Here is a 16002-nt window from a genome sequence, read left to right as displayed (position 1 = left end):
ACGTCGGTGCTAAATGCAAATGAGCCTAAAAGCTACATGGATTATTTAATTAGCAGCATCTCCAAGGCACAATTCACAGAAATTGCTGTGTACGTTCAGGCAGGCGTCTTTCATGCAAATGAAAATTTTATCTAGTGGCTTCTATTATTCTATGGAAGTTCCTATTAATGTGAAGCCGTTAATAGACTTGTTCAAGGGTAAAGTTTAAAAGCCAGTGCACATTGTGTTTGATAGTCGTTAGTGGTTATTCGAAGAGATATTGGTTTTATGTACCTGTCAAAAAAACTAAACTAACATGCTGAAGAGAGATATATAAAGCTTTAAAAGATCTAAGCACTTCTAAAAACTTTCTAGTTGGCAAATATATTTATTGACAAAATATGAAAAATATTCATAAAACGAAGTCTTCGATTCGATAATAAAAGAATAACATAATTTGTAATTTTCCATGTTTATAGAAGAAGATGCGACTTCCCTTAGTTGCGGTTGTTCCTACAGTTGCCATTGCTGTATAAATTATGTGAAGGATCAAAGCTAATGCGTAATTTCTAGCAGCCTTGCTAATAGTTTTCCGCGCTTTTGAGCGATTTATGGAACAGTTTATCAAGCTGAACGCTTTGGGTGGCATTTCGATTTAAGAAGATGGGCAAATCTTTATATATTTAGATGTATATTTAAAATATAAGTTCAATTAGACATATTTGTGCTTACTTGTACAATAACCACATGCAAAAGTTCAAAGCCATGTTGCATTTGATGGCAAATTATATAACTAATTAGAACTGCGACAGAAGCACAGCTGCCATGGAAAACCACAACAAGAAGAAGGCAATACGAAATCGGTTGCCAGGCAGTGCTTAAAATCGGGTATAGTTTGGTTCATGGCTGTTACAATATTGACAGGAGTCGGCAGCAGCACGACAATGGCAACGATTGCGGTGACAACAATAAAAGCTAGTTGAGGAGGGGGTGGTGGGGACGATAGAGGCAGCAGCAGTAGCAGCAACAGCGTGACTACAAATGACAATAGCAAGCATACACACACAGACACAGACAGCGGCCCAGTGGCACACACACACACACACACACACAGACAGAGGCAGTCGAACAAACAGCTGCCACACATAAAAGCGCAGTTGCAGTTGCAGGAACAACAAACTGAGCATCGTATTTGTCGCTGGTTTCAAGTGCCACTTGGGAAATCATCTTTGTAGGACTCGGCACGATGCACGTTGTGCCTGTAAAATAGAAACGACCAGCAGCTGCAACAGCAATGACATCCACAACAACAACAACAACAACAACAAGAAAACAGCCTGCACTGCCGTTACCAGAGACAATGGGGTTTGACAATAACAACAAATGGCGTGGGCGGAGGGGCGACATGGGGGCTCTGCAAAAGTCAAAAACTGACAACTGCATATGCATAGCGGCGTACAATTTTTGGCAACTGGTTGGGGCAGAGACCGAGCCATTTGCTGGCCAGGATAGATTTCAAATTGGGCGTACAGTTAGAAAATGTTGGCCAACAAAACGGACTCAAATTTGTGTTGGTTTGAAAAAAATCTACTCATACAGTTTAAAGATTACACAGTGTCATTTATATTATGTCACCTGACTTGAATACGAGTATTAATTGAGTGCGAGTTGGAAAACGATAATTTGATTGACGGATTTGTAATCAACGTACAGTCAATACCGTAATAGCTAGCAGGCGATATTTAAACGAAAGAAAGCATTAACGTTCCTTTCTATATTGGAGACAAATTGCACCTAATGTTTACATACTTTCCAAGTTTCGGTTGCTTCTATAGTTGATCAAATAAGGCTGAGGTCGCTATTTTCATCTGAGTCGAACAGAATACAGATAAAGTTCTTAAGACGATAAGATACGTTTGGAATTCTCACAATCTAAGTGGAATTCGCGACTCTTTTATGGGATAGATTTACTGATCGTTTCGCTGATCAGAAAAGTAGATTCGAGTTTTTAGAAACCAAATGTTTTAAATCGTATATAAACGAATCAATTATAAACTAATGCCTCACTTATAAGCTTAACTACTGTTGGGGCAAGATTTTTGATTGAATCATTTCTAGCTGTAGGAATTTACGATATGAAATTAACGACCTCGACTCATTGGGAGTAATTTACTTAAACTCAGGCCAGCTATTGTTATTTGAATAAGAATTAAAGAACAAGTAAATATTAGTAAATAAAGTAAAGTAAAGAAATAAGAAAACTTATTCTACCATTAATAAAACTCATAAGCCTAAAAGAATTCTAAGTACTGTATCGTCAGAGCCAGTTTCAAAAAATCACTTGATAGCCAAGTTGCTTCTCTCAGTGTATTGTCCGCGAAGCGCTTAAAAAGCTTTGCCAAATTTGCAAGTTAAATGCTCGTGCTCTGCTGGGACAGCAGTGGCGAGGAAGAGAGAATGCGGGTAAAATTAGTGGGAAAGCGTCAGGATGGCTGACCAGGCTGGGGGACTGGGGGACTGGGGAGGAGGGGGCACAGGATCCATGCAGGTCAATGGCTAATCGTATTTCGCAGTCGTAGTCACTCATCGCGAAGCAATTGATGAGGCCAATTCAAGTGTGCATGCATGGAAACACACACACACACTCGCACACAAGTACATGTGCACGAGCGATGCATATGCCGATACGCGATATTAAAGCGGAAACGCACACACACACACACACTCACTGTTGCAATGTGTGGAGGGCAATTTACCTTAGCATACCAACAGGCGCGGCTGCTGCGGCCGTGCCACGCTGTGTAGTTTTAAGAGTCGCGCATTTCTCCACACTTAAACTAACATTTTTCCACATACTCCCACACACACCCACACACACACATACAGTTCCTTTTGCCGCTACAGCGTTTCAAGGACTCACGCGGCCAGCTCATGCTGCACGGCGAGGCTATGAAATATGGCGTCGATTTGGAGCCAAATTTCGAACAGGATGAGCCCGCGCGTGTCCAGACCAAGGAGCTGCACACCGAAGCAGGACGATTGCTGGCTGGCGTCCCCGCCCCCCAAACCGGCTCAGAGGATATGCCACCACACATGCCGCACGTGCGTTGGGAGACGGCAACGACAGCGACCAACACTCTCCTGGCCAGCACAGCGGCCAGCTTGGTGGTCAGTGAGTTGGAGACGATGGCCAATAGCAATGACTTCATCTACAAATGGCAACTGGGCGAATGGTCTAAATGCTCGCAACAATGTGGCGCCGCCGGCAGCGGACTCAGGGTGAGTGGCAAAGAAGGTTAATGTGGCAGTAAAATGTAGAAAGCAGCCACAAAGTTGTCATGATTAATGCCTCAAGGGGTCAAGGTGAAATCGATCCCCATTTGCATATCAGATAAGCCTCAAATGCTAAGAGCATCAAAATTTTGATAGAAAAGCGTGTTATGACCATGCTAAGTAAATGCCTAATCATATGCTCGGAACTTGAAAAAGACTGAAGAATAGATAGAAACCAAATATTTTTCCAATTAATAGCTCCCTTTATTATTAATCAATAATCTAGTCAGGCATAACAACGACTTTTAGAGAGCTAAGCATGCAAGTTCAAACTCTTTCTAATAGCTTGGCACAGGTGAGAGTTTTTCTTTTTTGACCTGTCCAGCTCTCGTGCGCTTTACTTGAAGGATTTCAGCAAATAGTTTATCATAGAAATGGAGACTCTGAGGATTTCTCTTAATTCTGCAGCTTTTGCCCTCGATTAGAAAATGCTGTATAATTGTACTAACTGGCCTGACACTTAAATGCACAACTGAGAAAAAATTAATGAATTAAAAGTGTACCAATAAAGCTGTCGGATATTGAAAAGCATTTAACCCGGTGCTGGCGGGCTTATTAACTTCTGAACCAAGCTCTGCCCTTTTTAACAACCATGTGTGGTGAAGAACAGCAAGCATCCATCTCCAATTTTCTATCACGAGGTTATGCGTCGTCCGTCAAACGGAACTGTGTTTGAAAAATACAGCTTAATTAAAAATAACAGAAAAGTTTTTTTCTATAAATCCAAAAGCTAATCTTAGAGAATCTATAGAAACATAATTAAAAATAAAATAAGAAAATAATGCTGTCTGGAATATACTAGAATATACTATCAATAGCTAAGCAAAAAGAGGAGATGCGCTTGAAATAAAAGAAAAGTGCTAAAAAAAATATTAAAGCTCAAGATGTCAGTACCATCGTTCACAATTTATTAGTTTATGGAACTTAAAAGAACTCAAAGCAGTGTGTAATGATTTAGTACGGCTAGATTTTAAATTGGAATTCTGACAACTTCAGGAAGAACTCTTGAAACAGATTGAAAATTAAGAACTGCTTTCGAATAGGTTAAGCATATTTATTTCAATTTAGGTGAAACATAAAAAACGCATTTTAGAGTATTACTTGTAGATAATATTTGATAGGTTTCTACTAGATTAAACAAACTGTGTTACATATATATCCTTACACCATCTAAGGAAGGTATTATCTAATACTTTAATCTTTATTAATCGCCTAATAACTGAAACTCTCATCTTTGTGGCGTCATCCAGTTAAAAGCGTTTGTTAAGTTCTATTTCACATCTAATGTGTAAAATTAAAACTGAAAAATAAATGACAGCATTAAGTAAATACTTATAAATGGCAGATTAATTAATTTTGTGCTTACATTGCTTAATTATTAGGCACTGATATAATGCTGTTTTAGTGCTTTGTAATAATAACAAAATTATTTCAAAGCTATTTTCTTCATCTAATTGCATTAATTATCGCTTAAATCGATGTTTACATTACAAATATTTCATGGAACTTATGGCTGTTAGATAGCAAATTTATGATTGAAAATAGAAAAGAGAAAAATCCGTTGTAGTTTTAAATTGTTGGCTTAAATTCGCTTAGCTGGGTAGGTAAGGTTTCACGTTCTCTCCTTCACCTTTGAACGTTAAATACATGCCTTCCAGTCTGAACAAACTTGGAATGTTGTTTCAAGATAGAAAAATGTTCAAATCAACGTCTGAAGTGGTCCGTGGAGCTTAAGTATCTTCATGGGGAGGCATACAAGTTGTGTCAACGATTTACTTCTGCCCCAAGCCCGACAGATTCGGACGTGTCGGAAGGCGAAGAAGTCCTCCCCCAAACATATTAGCTAAGCAAAGGCCATAAAAATGTCCAATACGATGGTCGGCCCCGGAGCAACGGAGGACATTTATGCAATAATTAGCCAAATGCACATGGGCCAAGTGCTGGGCTAAGTGTTGGACAAAGTGCTGGGGCAGCGGTCCAGGTTCATAAAATCAAGCACAAGATTAAATATTTTAACAGCCAGTGTGTGTGTGTGCCTGGTGGGAAGGGGGGCTTCTGCCAATCTTCGCATTACTCCGATTTTTTCTCCCTTTTTGCTGTTGTTGTGTGGCAAAAATAAAGAAAATGTTTCATTTGTTGCCCCCGCAGCGCCGCACGCTGAGCTGCCTGCGCGAGCCCGCAGCAGCATCGAACAACAACAACAACAACAGCACCGGCTCTGCGAGTTCGAGCCTTGTGGACAATGCGCACTGCGCCGCCCGTGGGTTGGACATGCCTGACACGTTCCAGAGCTGCGGCAACGAGCCCTGTCCGCAGTGGACGAAGGGCGATTGGAGTCTGTGCCACCAGTCGCGCTGCCACGGACGCAACACGGCCATACAGCGGCGGGAGGTGCGGTGCCGGTACGAGAACGGGAGCGTGGGCAACGCCTGCGATGAATACGAAAAGCCGTCGGCGCGTCAGGAATGCTATAACGAACGCTGCAAGGGCGTGTGGCGCGTGGAGCCCTGGTCCGAGGTAAGTGTTGGGGGGGCGATGGTGTTGAGAGAAACCGTGATTGCAATAATTTCACTTTTTTATTGATATACAAGTATATAACTGGTGTGCTAAAATGTACGATTCATTGATCGATAAAAAGACATGAAAACAATCACTAAGAATTTATAAATGCAGCGAGCACATATCGATGTTAATCATTACTGTTAAGGTAATTCATTAATGGCTTGCGATTTCTTAAGATTACGAACGTCAATATCGATCGAATTCAGCTGGATAGCTTCAATAAGAGTGCACCGATGCCTGATGCCTTCGTATGTCTATGAGGCATATCTAGAACGTATTGCTTAAACTAATTATTTATATATATGCGCAAAATCAGCAAAGTTTTACTTTAAGTTTATTTGATGTGGTTGAACTAAATAAGCTGGTGAATTGAAAATATGTTCACTTTTGGCTCAAATAGCTTAAGTTTTGACCAGACAGGATCAGTTCGGCCATTGGCCTACACGGTCCGATAGACGGCTATGATTAAAATTTCTGAATACCACTGGCTTTTTGCAAACTGAATGCGATAAATGTGGGGTCGCATTATGCTTTACTGCAAGGAATCATTTTTTTAAATGTTCATTTAAATTTAATAGAAGACATTTTTATTACCCTTTTAACAACTTTTATGCAGAAATGCAACACATAGTTTTTTTTTTAAATAATACAAGAAAATCACAAAATTTCAAAAAACGAAAAAACAATTATTCTTTTTCTGCCTTTTCTATCTAAAGTAAAAGACCGCATTAAAATCTGAAAACATTACATACGAAGTGCTAACAAAAGAAGGCAGCAAGTTCATTGCCGATATCAATAAAGAAGAAAAGAGCTGCAATAAGACAGCAACTACATTAAGAGGAGAAAGCAAGAAAATATAAATTGCAATAGGAATACATTCATATATATAATAAATAAATTTATATAATAAATAGCTGCAATCTTCTGTAGAAAGAGGGAATTAAAATATTTTTCACTTGCAACTTTGATATAAATGAAAAACATATATATTAAAGGCGGATTTTAGTTTTTCTATTAGTTCTTGGAAATCTATAATAACAGATTTTAGGAGCAATCTAAAAATAAATCATGTTTTCAATAAGAACTTATTATAATTGGTCGGTCATTACATGTTAGCTCTTCACACTTCTGCAGTCTTTTAGCTTAAGTTAAACAGTTTCAATTGAAAGAAATGGGATTGTAAAGAGAAGTCAACAACTCGATTGGTCTTCAAATAGAGTTGTGAAATGGAGAAATTATAAAATTGCGATTTGCTGCACAGCACTCTTGACTGAACTCTTAAAGCGCTGCATTACATATTAATTGAAAAATTCAACTTTGTGTTTGTTTTACTTTTTTTCATGTTCTCCCATCGGGTTCTGCGTGTGAGCAGTGCAATGCGCCCTGTGGACGTCAGGGCATCAAATACCGCATACTGCAGTGCGTCTGGTATGGGACTCGCCGGCCGGCGGGCAACGTCTGCAAACATCAGCAGCGACCGGAAGTCATGAAGGTGTGCAAGAGTGCGCCCTGCCTGTCCAAAAGTAAGTCCCTAGAAGTCGACTAAGAACACTAGGTCTAATCCAACTTGCCTTCACAGTGCACACACCAGACGTCGCGCATTGTCGGGACTCGTCGCGTTATTGCCGGAATGCTCGGGCCATGGGTCTCTGTCGGCTGCATCGGTACAAGGAGAAGTGCTGCAGCTCCTGCCAGCCCTCCCAATATATATTCCATTAGCTCTATGGGGTGAGCGAGCCTACCAAAAGCAACAGCAACAGCAACCAAATGCGCAGAGGACTTTACGATGTTTTGGAAGCAATTATTATACATAAAGGATAAAGAAGAAAACTAAACTATAGCAGAACATACAATTAAGCATAACGCATACGAACTAACGAGGTATTTGATATATTTATAGCATGTATTTACAATTCATTTCGTTTATTGTTTCATAAACGTCAACATAATGTCAACTGAATTATAGCAAAATTTCATTTCTAAAATGGCAACATTGTTATAAAAACAGTCAAAGTAATAATAATAAGGAATGGCATAAATATCATCAACATCAACATTAGCTGCAAGAATGTAAGGTAACTGATTGAAAAATTCAGCGGAAAACATTAAGGACTACGGGAGATATTTTAAATAAAGAATTAAAACGATTAACAAACATTATGACAAAAGTAAACTATGTTTAAAAAATTCTAAACATACGTTGAGGTGGTTTTCATATTTTAAGAAAAAAATTCAGTTTTAAAAAATCAATTTAAAAAGCTTGCAGTATTCTAAATGTTAGCACCTATTCTTATTATTTCAAATAGATTACCTTAAATAAAAACATTTCCATAAACTATTTTCAATAATAAATAGATTTGTTTTTATTTGAAAACAAATTTTAGTAAAAATGCTGAAAATAATAAAACTATCTCAACGGGTTTTTAGAAGCTTGCTTAAAGCAAATAAAACTAAAAACGAACTAAAGCTAAACTAAATGTTTAATATAAATGAAAACAAAAATTTAATGTAAGCGCCATTTCTCGATGCAAGGATAAATAAAAGAAAAGAGTCGTTCAATACTGGAAGAAAATGTATTTAAATGTACCTTCAAACGCATTAAAGATAGGTCTCTGAATGAAATAAAGTAATTATACAATTTCAAAAATTTCTTTTTGTTTTCAATGAACTATACAATTATTTCCTTATTTTCTTGAGTTTTGGTTTTTTCTGAAATGTTTTTTCTTTTCTGCTTGGAAAATAAAATGAATCTTGTACTTGTAGTTTATTTGCAATATTTGCCAAATCTTTTGCAAGATAAATTGCATGTTTTAGAATATAAAAGTGAATTAAATATTTAAAATATTGCATTCAAAATTTATTAATTAATTGATATAATACAATAATGCATATATCTCATTCACTTTTTATTCAAAAACATTCCTCTTATCTGACAATCGGCTTGCATTTGGCATTAACTGATTTCAAAAAACTGTTGATTTTTATCTGAAATTAAGCATAACCCTAAAGGTCTCTAAGCATTTCTTATAAATAAACTACAACATCCAATATGCAATTATTATTACTTATTCGTAACTGCAAGTTATACTTCAATTTAAAATCCAGGCATCAGCAGGCTAAGCTGCTAATTGTTTAATAATATTTTTTAAATTCCTCATTCGTTTACATAGTCGGCAATATTTTCAATTGCAATTGAAGGAATACACAATTCTATATACATACATCGATTTCGCTTAAGAAATACAAATGTGCTTGCAGGAAATATCTGTGTTTTGTAATGAAATGTCAAAAAAGAAGTAATGGCTATTGATATGCTGGAAAACGCGATTCAAGGCCCACAGTTTCAATTTTAGACAACAACTCAATTGTTGTCAATTGGCCACAAATGCTAAAATGAAAAGGAAAACAGGTAATTCGTCAAACTAAGTGTTAAGCTAATATTCAACTAGTAATCTAAAGAAAGTTTAGCTAAAGGAATAACATAAGCAGCACACATGTCTAACTAAAAAGTAAAGCCCTTTTCCGACATTCAACGCTGGTAGTTTTCCCAGACTAACGAAAAATGTTCGCCTCTCATCTGATTAAAACCAAATGCAAAGCCTAAAAGTATGCTAAGTATTTAAAAGTAAAACGCTGCACTGTTACCGTTACCTAATGTGAAAAACAAAAAGAAAGAAAAATGAAAAATGAAAGTTGAAAAAAATATGTAAATATTGTGCAACATTTTTAGTCACATTTCAAAATGGTCGCGAATTATTTAAGTGTATTTTATCGCATTTATAGCCAGAAACTCTTACGCGCATCTGAATGGCCTGCACTTAGCGAAAAAAATAGTTTTGCTTTTAGTCTAAATATTGTAAATAAAATAAATCATAATATGCAAACATCATTTCAATGTAATGTTTAAATAAAGCATACACTTACATATATATGTACTAATATATATACATACAAATATTTGTAATTATTTTATATTTTTTATGAGCAAATTGTTTAATAAATATTATTAAAAGAATAAAACCGAAACGTAAAACATTTAGCCGTTAACTATTAGTTTAATGCAAAAATAAAACGGAATCGAATACGAACGAAGTGTTAAAAGCATGTATTTAAATTGTTAAGTAAAAGTTATAAATTAAATATGTGAAAAATAATTTAAATTATAACTACGAAAAGATACACGCTCAGACATAGCTACACCAATACACACACACACACACACACACGCACACACAACAACAACAACAATACATATTTAGACACAATTAAGCTACATAACGAAAAGTTAATGACTAAAGTAAGTGACAAGCAAAGACAGCAAAACATGAATACAGAACGAAATACGAAAGCAGCTGCTAATTATTGTAAGAAATTCATGAAAAATAAATCGAAATATTGAAATCGAAATATTGAAAAATAACAAAAACTTGTTTTTACTTTTTGAAAAAAAACTGGAGTGCTAATTTGAATAAAAAATATCCCCCAACTCTTACTTTACACTTAGGTTTGTGCAAGCAGAAGAAAACATCTCCGAACCCATAAAGTTAACACATATGTATAATCGATCTTGACATGTCCTCCGTCTGCCTAGTTGACCGTCTGGGTTTCGAAAACGGCTCAACCCATATTGACCAAACTTGGCAACACGAGATTATTTCATTTTTATGATTTCCCGCTACAGAATTTTTTCAATACTGGCCACGATTACAAAGCTTCATAAACCATTCTTTGCACATGCAAATAATGTATAATTCTCTACTTTTGTTTCAAATTTCAATCAATTGCCGTTAATTCTAAGAAAAGTTATTAGCAAAACAATTATACTCGAGCACTAACTGCTTCATCAAGTTAGCCCTTCTTCTTCTTAGTTTTGCTTCTGCGATGGACACATATAACTCAGTTCCGGAAATTTGTTTGGGTACGGGGTATTCCATTCTCGGTCTTGTAACACTCTCTCTGTATTAATTCTAAGGATTGTGCCATACAGGAAACTATTAATATATGTTAAAGCACCTATCCGGAAGTGTCTGATCTTCAAGATTATGGAGGCGCCCTTTAATATTATACATAAGGTATAAAACTTACTGTCTTATTCCAAATTTGTATCCATTGGGTTCTGCAAACAACACAAAGGCGTGGACTTGTGGAATGTATTAATAGATAAGTCCGCTGAAAACCCAGATATACGAGTAGTAAACAAATTACTGGGTGGCATAATAGGTATGTAAACAATAAAATAGAGTAATCATAAGTAGAATAATTTCTAATCGCTACTCTGTTAATTTGCATTGATCCGAAATTTATAAAAAACAGTATCAAACTGGGTCTGAAAATGCAGCAACGGCGTGAATCAATAATGCAGATAATTGTGGCATTTTAACATTCAGGAATAGTTGAACATCGCACATAAAGTTCAGCGGGCAGACTACTTCCTGGTGCATTCCGAGTGTCCTTTTTAGAAGATGAAAATGGCCAGAATATCATCAATGATGAAAAAATGTCCGAAAAACTTAGAATTTACTTGCAGTTTTACCTTATATTTTTGTATCGCTTTTTGATCATCAAATATATATTAATAACCAAGGACTCGCTCTTGTGAAGGATATCAATCAGGCCAATCATAAAAAGATTTGCTGCCACAAGTTGCCACCTTTCGTGTACTATTTAATTGTACTTAAGTTTTACATGTAACATAAGTTAAAGTATTTATTTATGTAATCTGAAAATATAAATAAATACAACTGTCTTTAAATGCATAACAAATTAATAGAAGTAATAAATGTTAATTAAATTTGCTACTGACCTCTTCTTTGTTTGGTACTTTAGTTTTCTGATAATCCTAAAAACCTTTCGAAGATTGAAATCCAGACGAATTGATTTATTAGAAATAATTTGTATTTATTGTTTTTCAAGTATAACAACTTTGTTTCTTAAAATCTGTATTTGGGGAAAATAATAAGGTTTTTTCTTCTATTTTTGGTTCATGAGTTCATTTGCTTAGTTCACAAATTTAATTAATATATATGTATATATATTTTAACTACCCTAGACTTGTGTATAGATCTATATACCTATAAGCTAAGAAACACCTTCTCTCATTTGGTCGAGCTGAGAATCAAATCGAATAGGCTATTAATATAGCAGTCGCCAGATTTGATTTCATTGAAAGTGATGTTAATTGCAGATGTTAATTCAGATCATTTTAAAAATCAGTGCAAAGAAGCTAGTATTTTATTTCCGCTTTCTTTAAATTTTGTATTTCAGTCAATTTTTCTTTATGCGCCATCTATTGGTTAAAGACTTAAGCGACACAGCATGATAATAGTACTCCGGCAGTACAAGAGGTGGCGCCACTGTCCCACATTGCGCATACGCCGGGCAAGCCAGACAGCTACAGATGAGATATAAATTCGGCATTTGAATTTCAAATTTGAAATAAGCGAGCGACCGTGCAATGCATTTCTAATGAAAGTCATTCCAATTAAAGTGCGACACAAAGAACCGCTTGGTAATCAACTGAAAAGTTTGACGTAACGCCACGACAAACAATTGGCCGTGCCGTGTGTCTGCCTCTGAGATTATTTCGCAGGTCGCGACTGGCGAGAATGTTTTAATATCGAGCCACACGGCTGGCGCTCGGTGGGCGTAAGCAACAGGAAATTGTCGATTTTCAGCATACATACATATACATACATACTACATATACTTATATGCTTGAAAACGCCCGCGATCATTAATAAGAATACATCCTGAATGAGCGAAATGAAAGCCAAAGCTGAACAAAGCTTGATTTCGACTGTTTGCTACAATTTCCTAAAATTTGTTTCTTTTTTGTTTGCCATTAAAGCAACAATCAATCAGTGACTGACAATCGAATTCACACGCTTTGCAAAGTGCATTCAATAAGTCATTCGCTCATTCACTCAGTTACTCATTTATTCATGCTTGAAATGTGTTTATGCAGCTATAAAAAGTGCAATTGCATGTTCGACAATTTCATGGCCCATTATAAATGCCAATAATGCCGCTTTCCACTGTTTTTCATCACAACAAATTAACTATTCTCTATTTCGCTCAATGCGAACAATTTGAAAATGGAAAATACATGCCAATACGATTATTGACTAGCTATGTATATATGAGATACTTGATAAAAGCAATCACCACAACTAGAAGGTTGGATTCTGCAATTTCCCACGCACACAGCTGAAACAGATAAAGAAAAGGGGAAAAGTGGTAAATAACAGTTCATTTAAAGAGCAATAGCAGCATGGAGAGACGAGACGAGTATATCCAATAGGACACATATGAATTAAGTCTATGCGCGTGAGGTTGATATTAATCAGAAAGGACCTGAAAGGACCAATAGCAGACAATCACTTGACTTGTTCAAATCGGTCATATTCTTCTCAAAATTACATCAGGTTCGCCGCATGAATAGAGGGAGAAAGAAAAGTAAATGGAGACGTAAAGAAATAAGGATTGGTATAAAAACTTAGGCACACTATTTAAAGCTACATATGTGAATGAAATAGTGATAAATGTATTACAATGTTAATAAAATGTTATTTCACTGGTTATACTCATGTTACCCTATGGGAACAGGGTATATAAAGACTATCTTGACAAGATGTTGACCCTTTATCCCATAGACAAGAGAACAAGAGTACTAAACTATCAGGAATGAAACAACACAAATGCTAATAAAGAAATGCAACATAATTATAGATAACATACACAACTGCCAACTAATATCTGAACTGTATTGATTAGGGGAACATATAATACATATATACATATAAATATATATGTATAACGTTCTAATGTAATGTAATGTTCGAATGTAATACACTTTCAACATAAATTGTAACATAATAATATAAATATTATTGAAGCAGTGGAATTTACAGTGGAAGAATGTCCTAGAATTAAATTTAAGAGCCAATATGTAAATAAAAACAATATAGAATATAAAAACAAAAGTGTCACATAAATGGAGAGCTGATAGAATGCAGTTATAATTAGAAAAATCAATGTATTTATGTTTGTATGTTTTATGAAAAAAGAAATGGACTAAATTAAACCCTGTTAACAATTAAGATGAAACGGTCTCAACAACTCGCTGACACAAAACAAGGACAATTAAAATAGGCTCAGTACGAGTAGCATATTTTGTTAATAATCATGGATTATTATTATTTTTTTTTTGTACAAATACAGCAACAACTTTTCTGAACGTGATCAAAAATTCACAGAATTAATATTAAACTACAATTACTCTAATTGCGGAATTTAATTGCTGCTAATAAAATGGAAAGATGTTTTTATAGAAATTTAATCGGTCTTAAGTCCATTAAATTGTTTGCTTTTCGTGCGACTACAAGTATATACACAATGCTACTTTTTAAATCTTAAATAGGGGAATACAGATCACTGCCTAGAAAGTCCACTTACTTATCTGTACAGTTTCTGACAACAAAGTGTGGCTAAGGAGAAATTTGCGACAGTGTATCCTTCTCGGTATTTACAATAATTATGTATATTTGTGTGTATGTTTGTGTATGTCAAGTCATTGATTTTCCACACCTATATACGTATGTACAAGAGTTTCATTTGTACAGTTACCAGTAAGTGGAAATATATATGTGCTTATACTCGTATGGGATAGCCAAACAAATCGGTGGAAGTAATTCGAGACTCAGCTTAGAATCGTTTACACATCAAGCAACGCGAATGGCAGACACGTTCAACTTCGTAGAATATGACAATATACTATATATAGAGCGACAGCCAACTAATCGTATTTTATAGTATATACTTGATAGAAGCAAAGTGCAAAAGTTAAACAAGCAAGCAAAAAAATATAGTAATAATAAAAATCCACATATACGCGTGTACTGCACACTCGCAAGTACGAGCAGTCAAGAATCTGACAATTCGAGGCGTCAGTTCAGTGTCAAAGGAAATCATATTTCATCTGGCAATTAGCGAGGACAGAGGCGAGCGCTTAGACTAACTGACTAACTGCCTCGCATTGTCGGTCGCAGATTTCTTTTAATTATGTCAGCCGATATTCTCTGCCAGCCAGAGTTGACTTAGAAGCTGGATTTATGCGTGTATAGTATATGTGTACAAGTATATCTGTAGGTATACGAGTTCTATGTGCCCGACATAATCACTGTCTTCCAATTCAATTAAGCGGAATTGTGTCACGCGCGTCTGTTCGACTGTGTGGCAGCCGTGTTGGAATTCGTAAGATACAACATGTGGTTGCAGTAAGCAGTTTCAGCTGGAAAACAGAATGAAATTATTGAGAGTGTTTATGATTTTGAATTTGTAATTATGTAATTACAAAAGATTTGTAAAGCAAAGTTTTGAAATAACATATCAACAAAATGACAAAGTAGTTTTGAATCATTTTTACTTTTTGCAATTAGCAAATTATTTAATTAGATTTAATAATATTTATTAGTGTGTAATTAACTTGCTACTCCCTTTTATAGGACAAGTATATACATACTAGACGGACAAAAATATCTCGCTTAGGCTAAAAAGTAGAAATGCATACAATTTATGGAGTTTAAAAAAATCAAAGAAATGATTTCTTAATTTTTTTTTAGTAATTTCAAAGACATCAAACTATATAATAATACAGTATAAAAGCAGGGCCATTGATTACATAAATAAATTATTTGCCTTTAAAAGATTGAAACAAAATTACTTATCTCTCAAATAATAGTGCATTTAGCATTATTCTTTTTTTGTTGTGGGAAGAAATTTATAATGAATCTCGACTATTTCCTTATAAGACAAATTTTAAATTGAGAACTATACTGAATTTCTCTAAGTTTTAAGAACCATGGCGATTGTGAATCCTAATTTTATTCTTATACGGAATGTTGTTAATTATGAGATTTTATAATGAAATATTTATAAAAATTCCCCTTTATTCAGGTATTCCTCTTTAAACTTAAACGCAAATCTACTAAATATATAAACCATACTCTAATATGGTTAGTAGCTTCATTAGCTGAGACACTTTATGTCGCTTATCGAGGCATAGATATGAACTAGGACGGTGCTTTATCCAAATGTATATCAGTAAGATACAATTAACTAAATACAATT

General features: G+C 35.3%; 1 protein-coding gene across 1 annotated transcript in view; it reads left to right on the top strand.

Annotated features, from left to right (window-relative positions):
* The window catches only part of LOC115628974 (protein madd-4), a 98905-nt gene extending 90831 nt beyond the window's left edge, over nucleotides 1-8074 (top strand). Inside the window, exons 16-19 of the mRNA XM_030525252.1 lie at nucleotides 2884-3258; nucleotides 5461-5829; nucleotides 7247-7397; nucleotides 7454-8074. Of these exons, the coding sequence (XP_030381112.1) occupies nucleotides 2884-3258; nucleotides 5461-5829; nucleotides 7247-7397; nucleotides 7454-7593 (1035 nt within the window). The 3' untranslated portion in view covers nucleotides 7594-8074. The remainder of the gene's footprint in view (nucleotides 1-2883; nucleotides 3259-5460; nucleotides 5830-7246; nucleotides 7398-7453) is intronic.
* Nucleotides 8075-16002: the final 7928 nt, after the last annotated feature.

This window comes from Scaptodrosophila lebanonensis, unplaced genomic scaffold (assembly GCF_003285725.1).
Source record: "Scaptodrosophila lebanonensis strain 11010-0011.00,11010-0021.00 unplaced genomic scaffold, SlebRS2 tig00000131-arrow-arrow-pilon, whole genome shotgun sequence".
NCBI lineage: Eukaryota > Metazoa > Arthropoda > Insecta > Diptera > Drosophilidae > Scaptodrosophila > Scaptodrosophila lebanonensis.
Note: the sequence above shows the minus strand (reverse complement) of the source record. Positions and strands in the feature narration are given on the sequence as shown.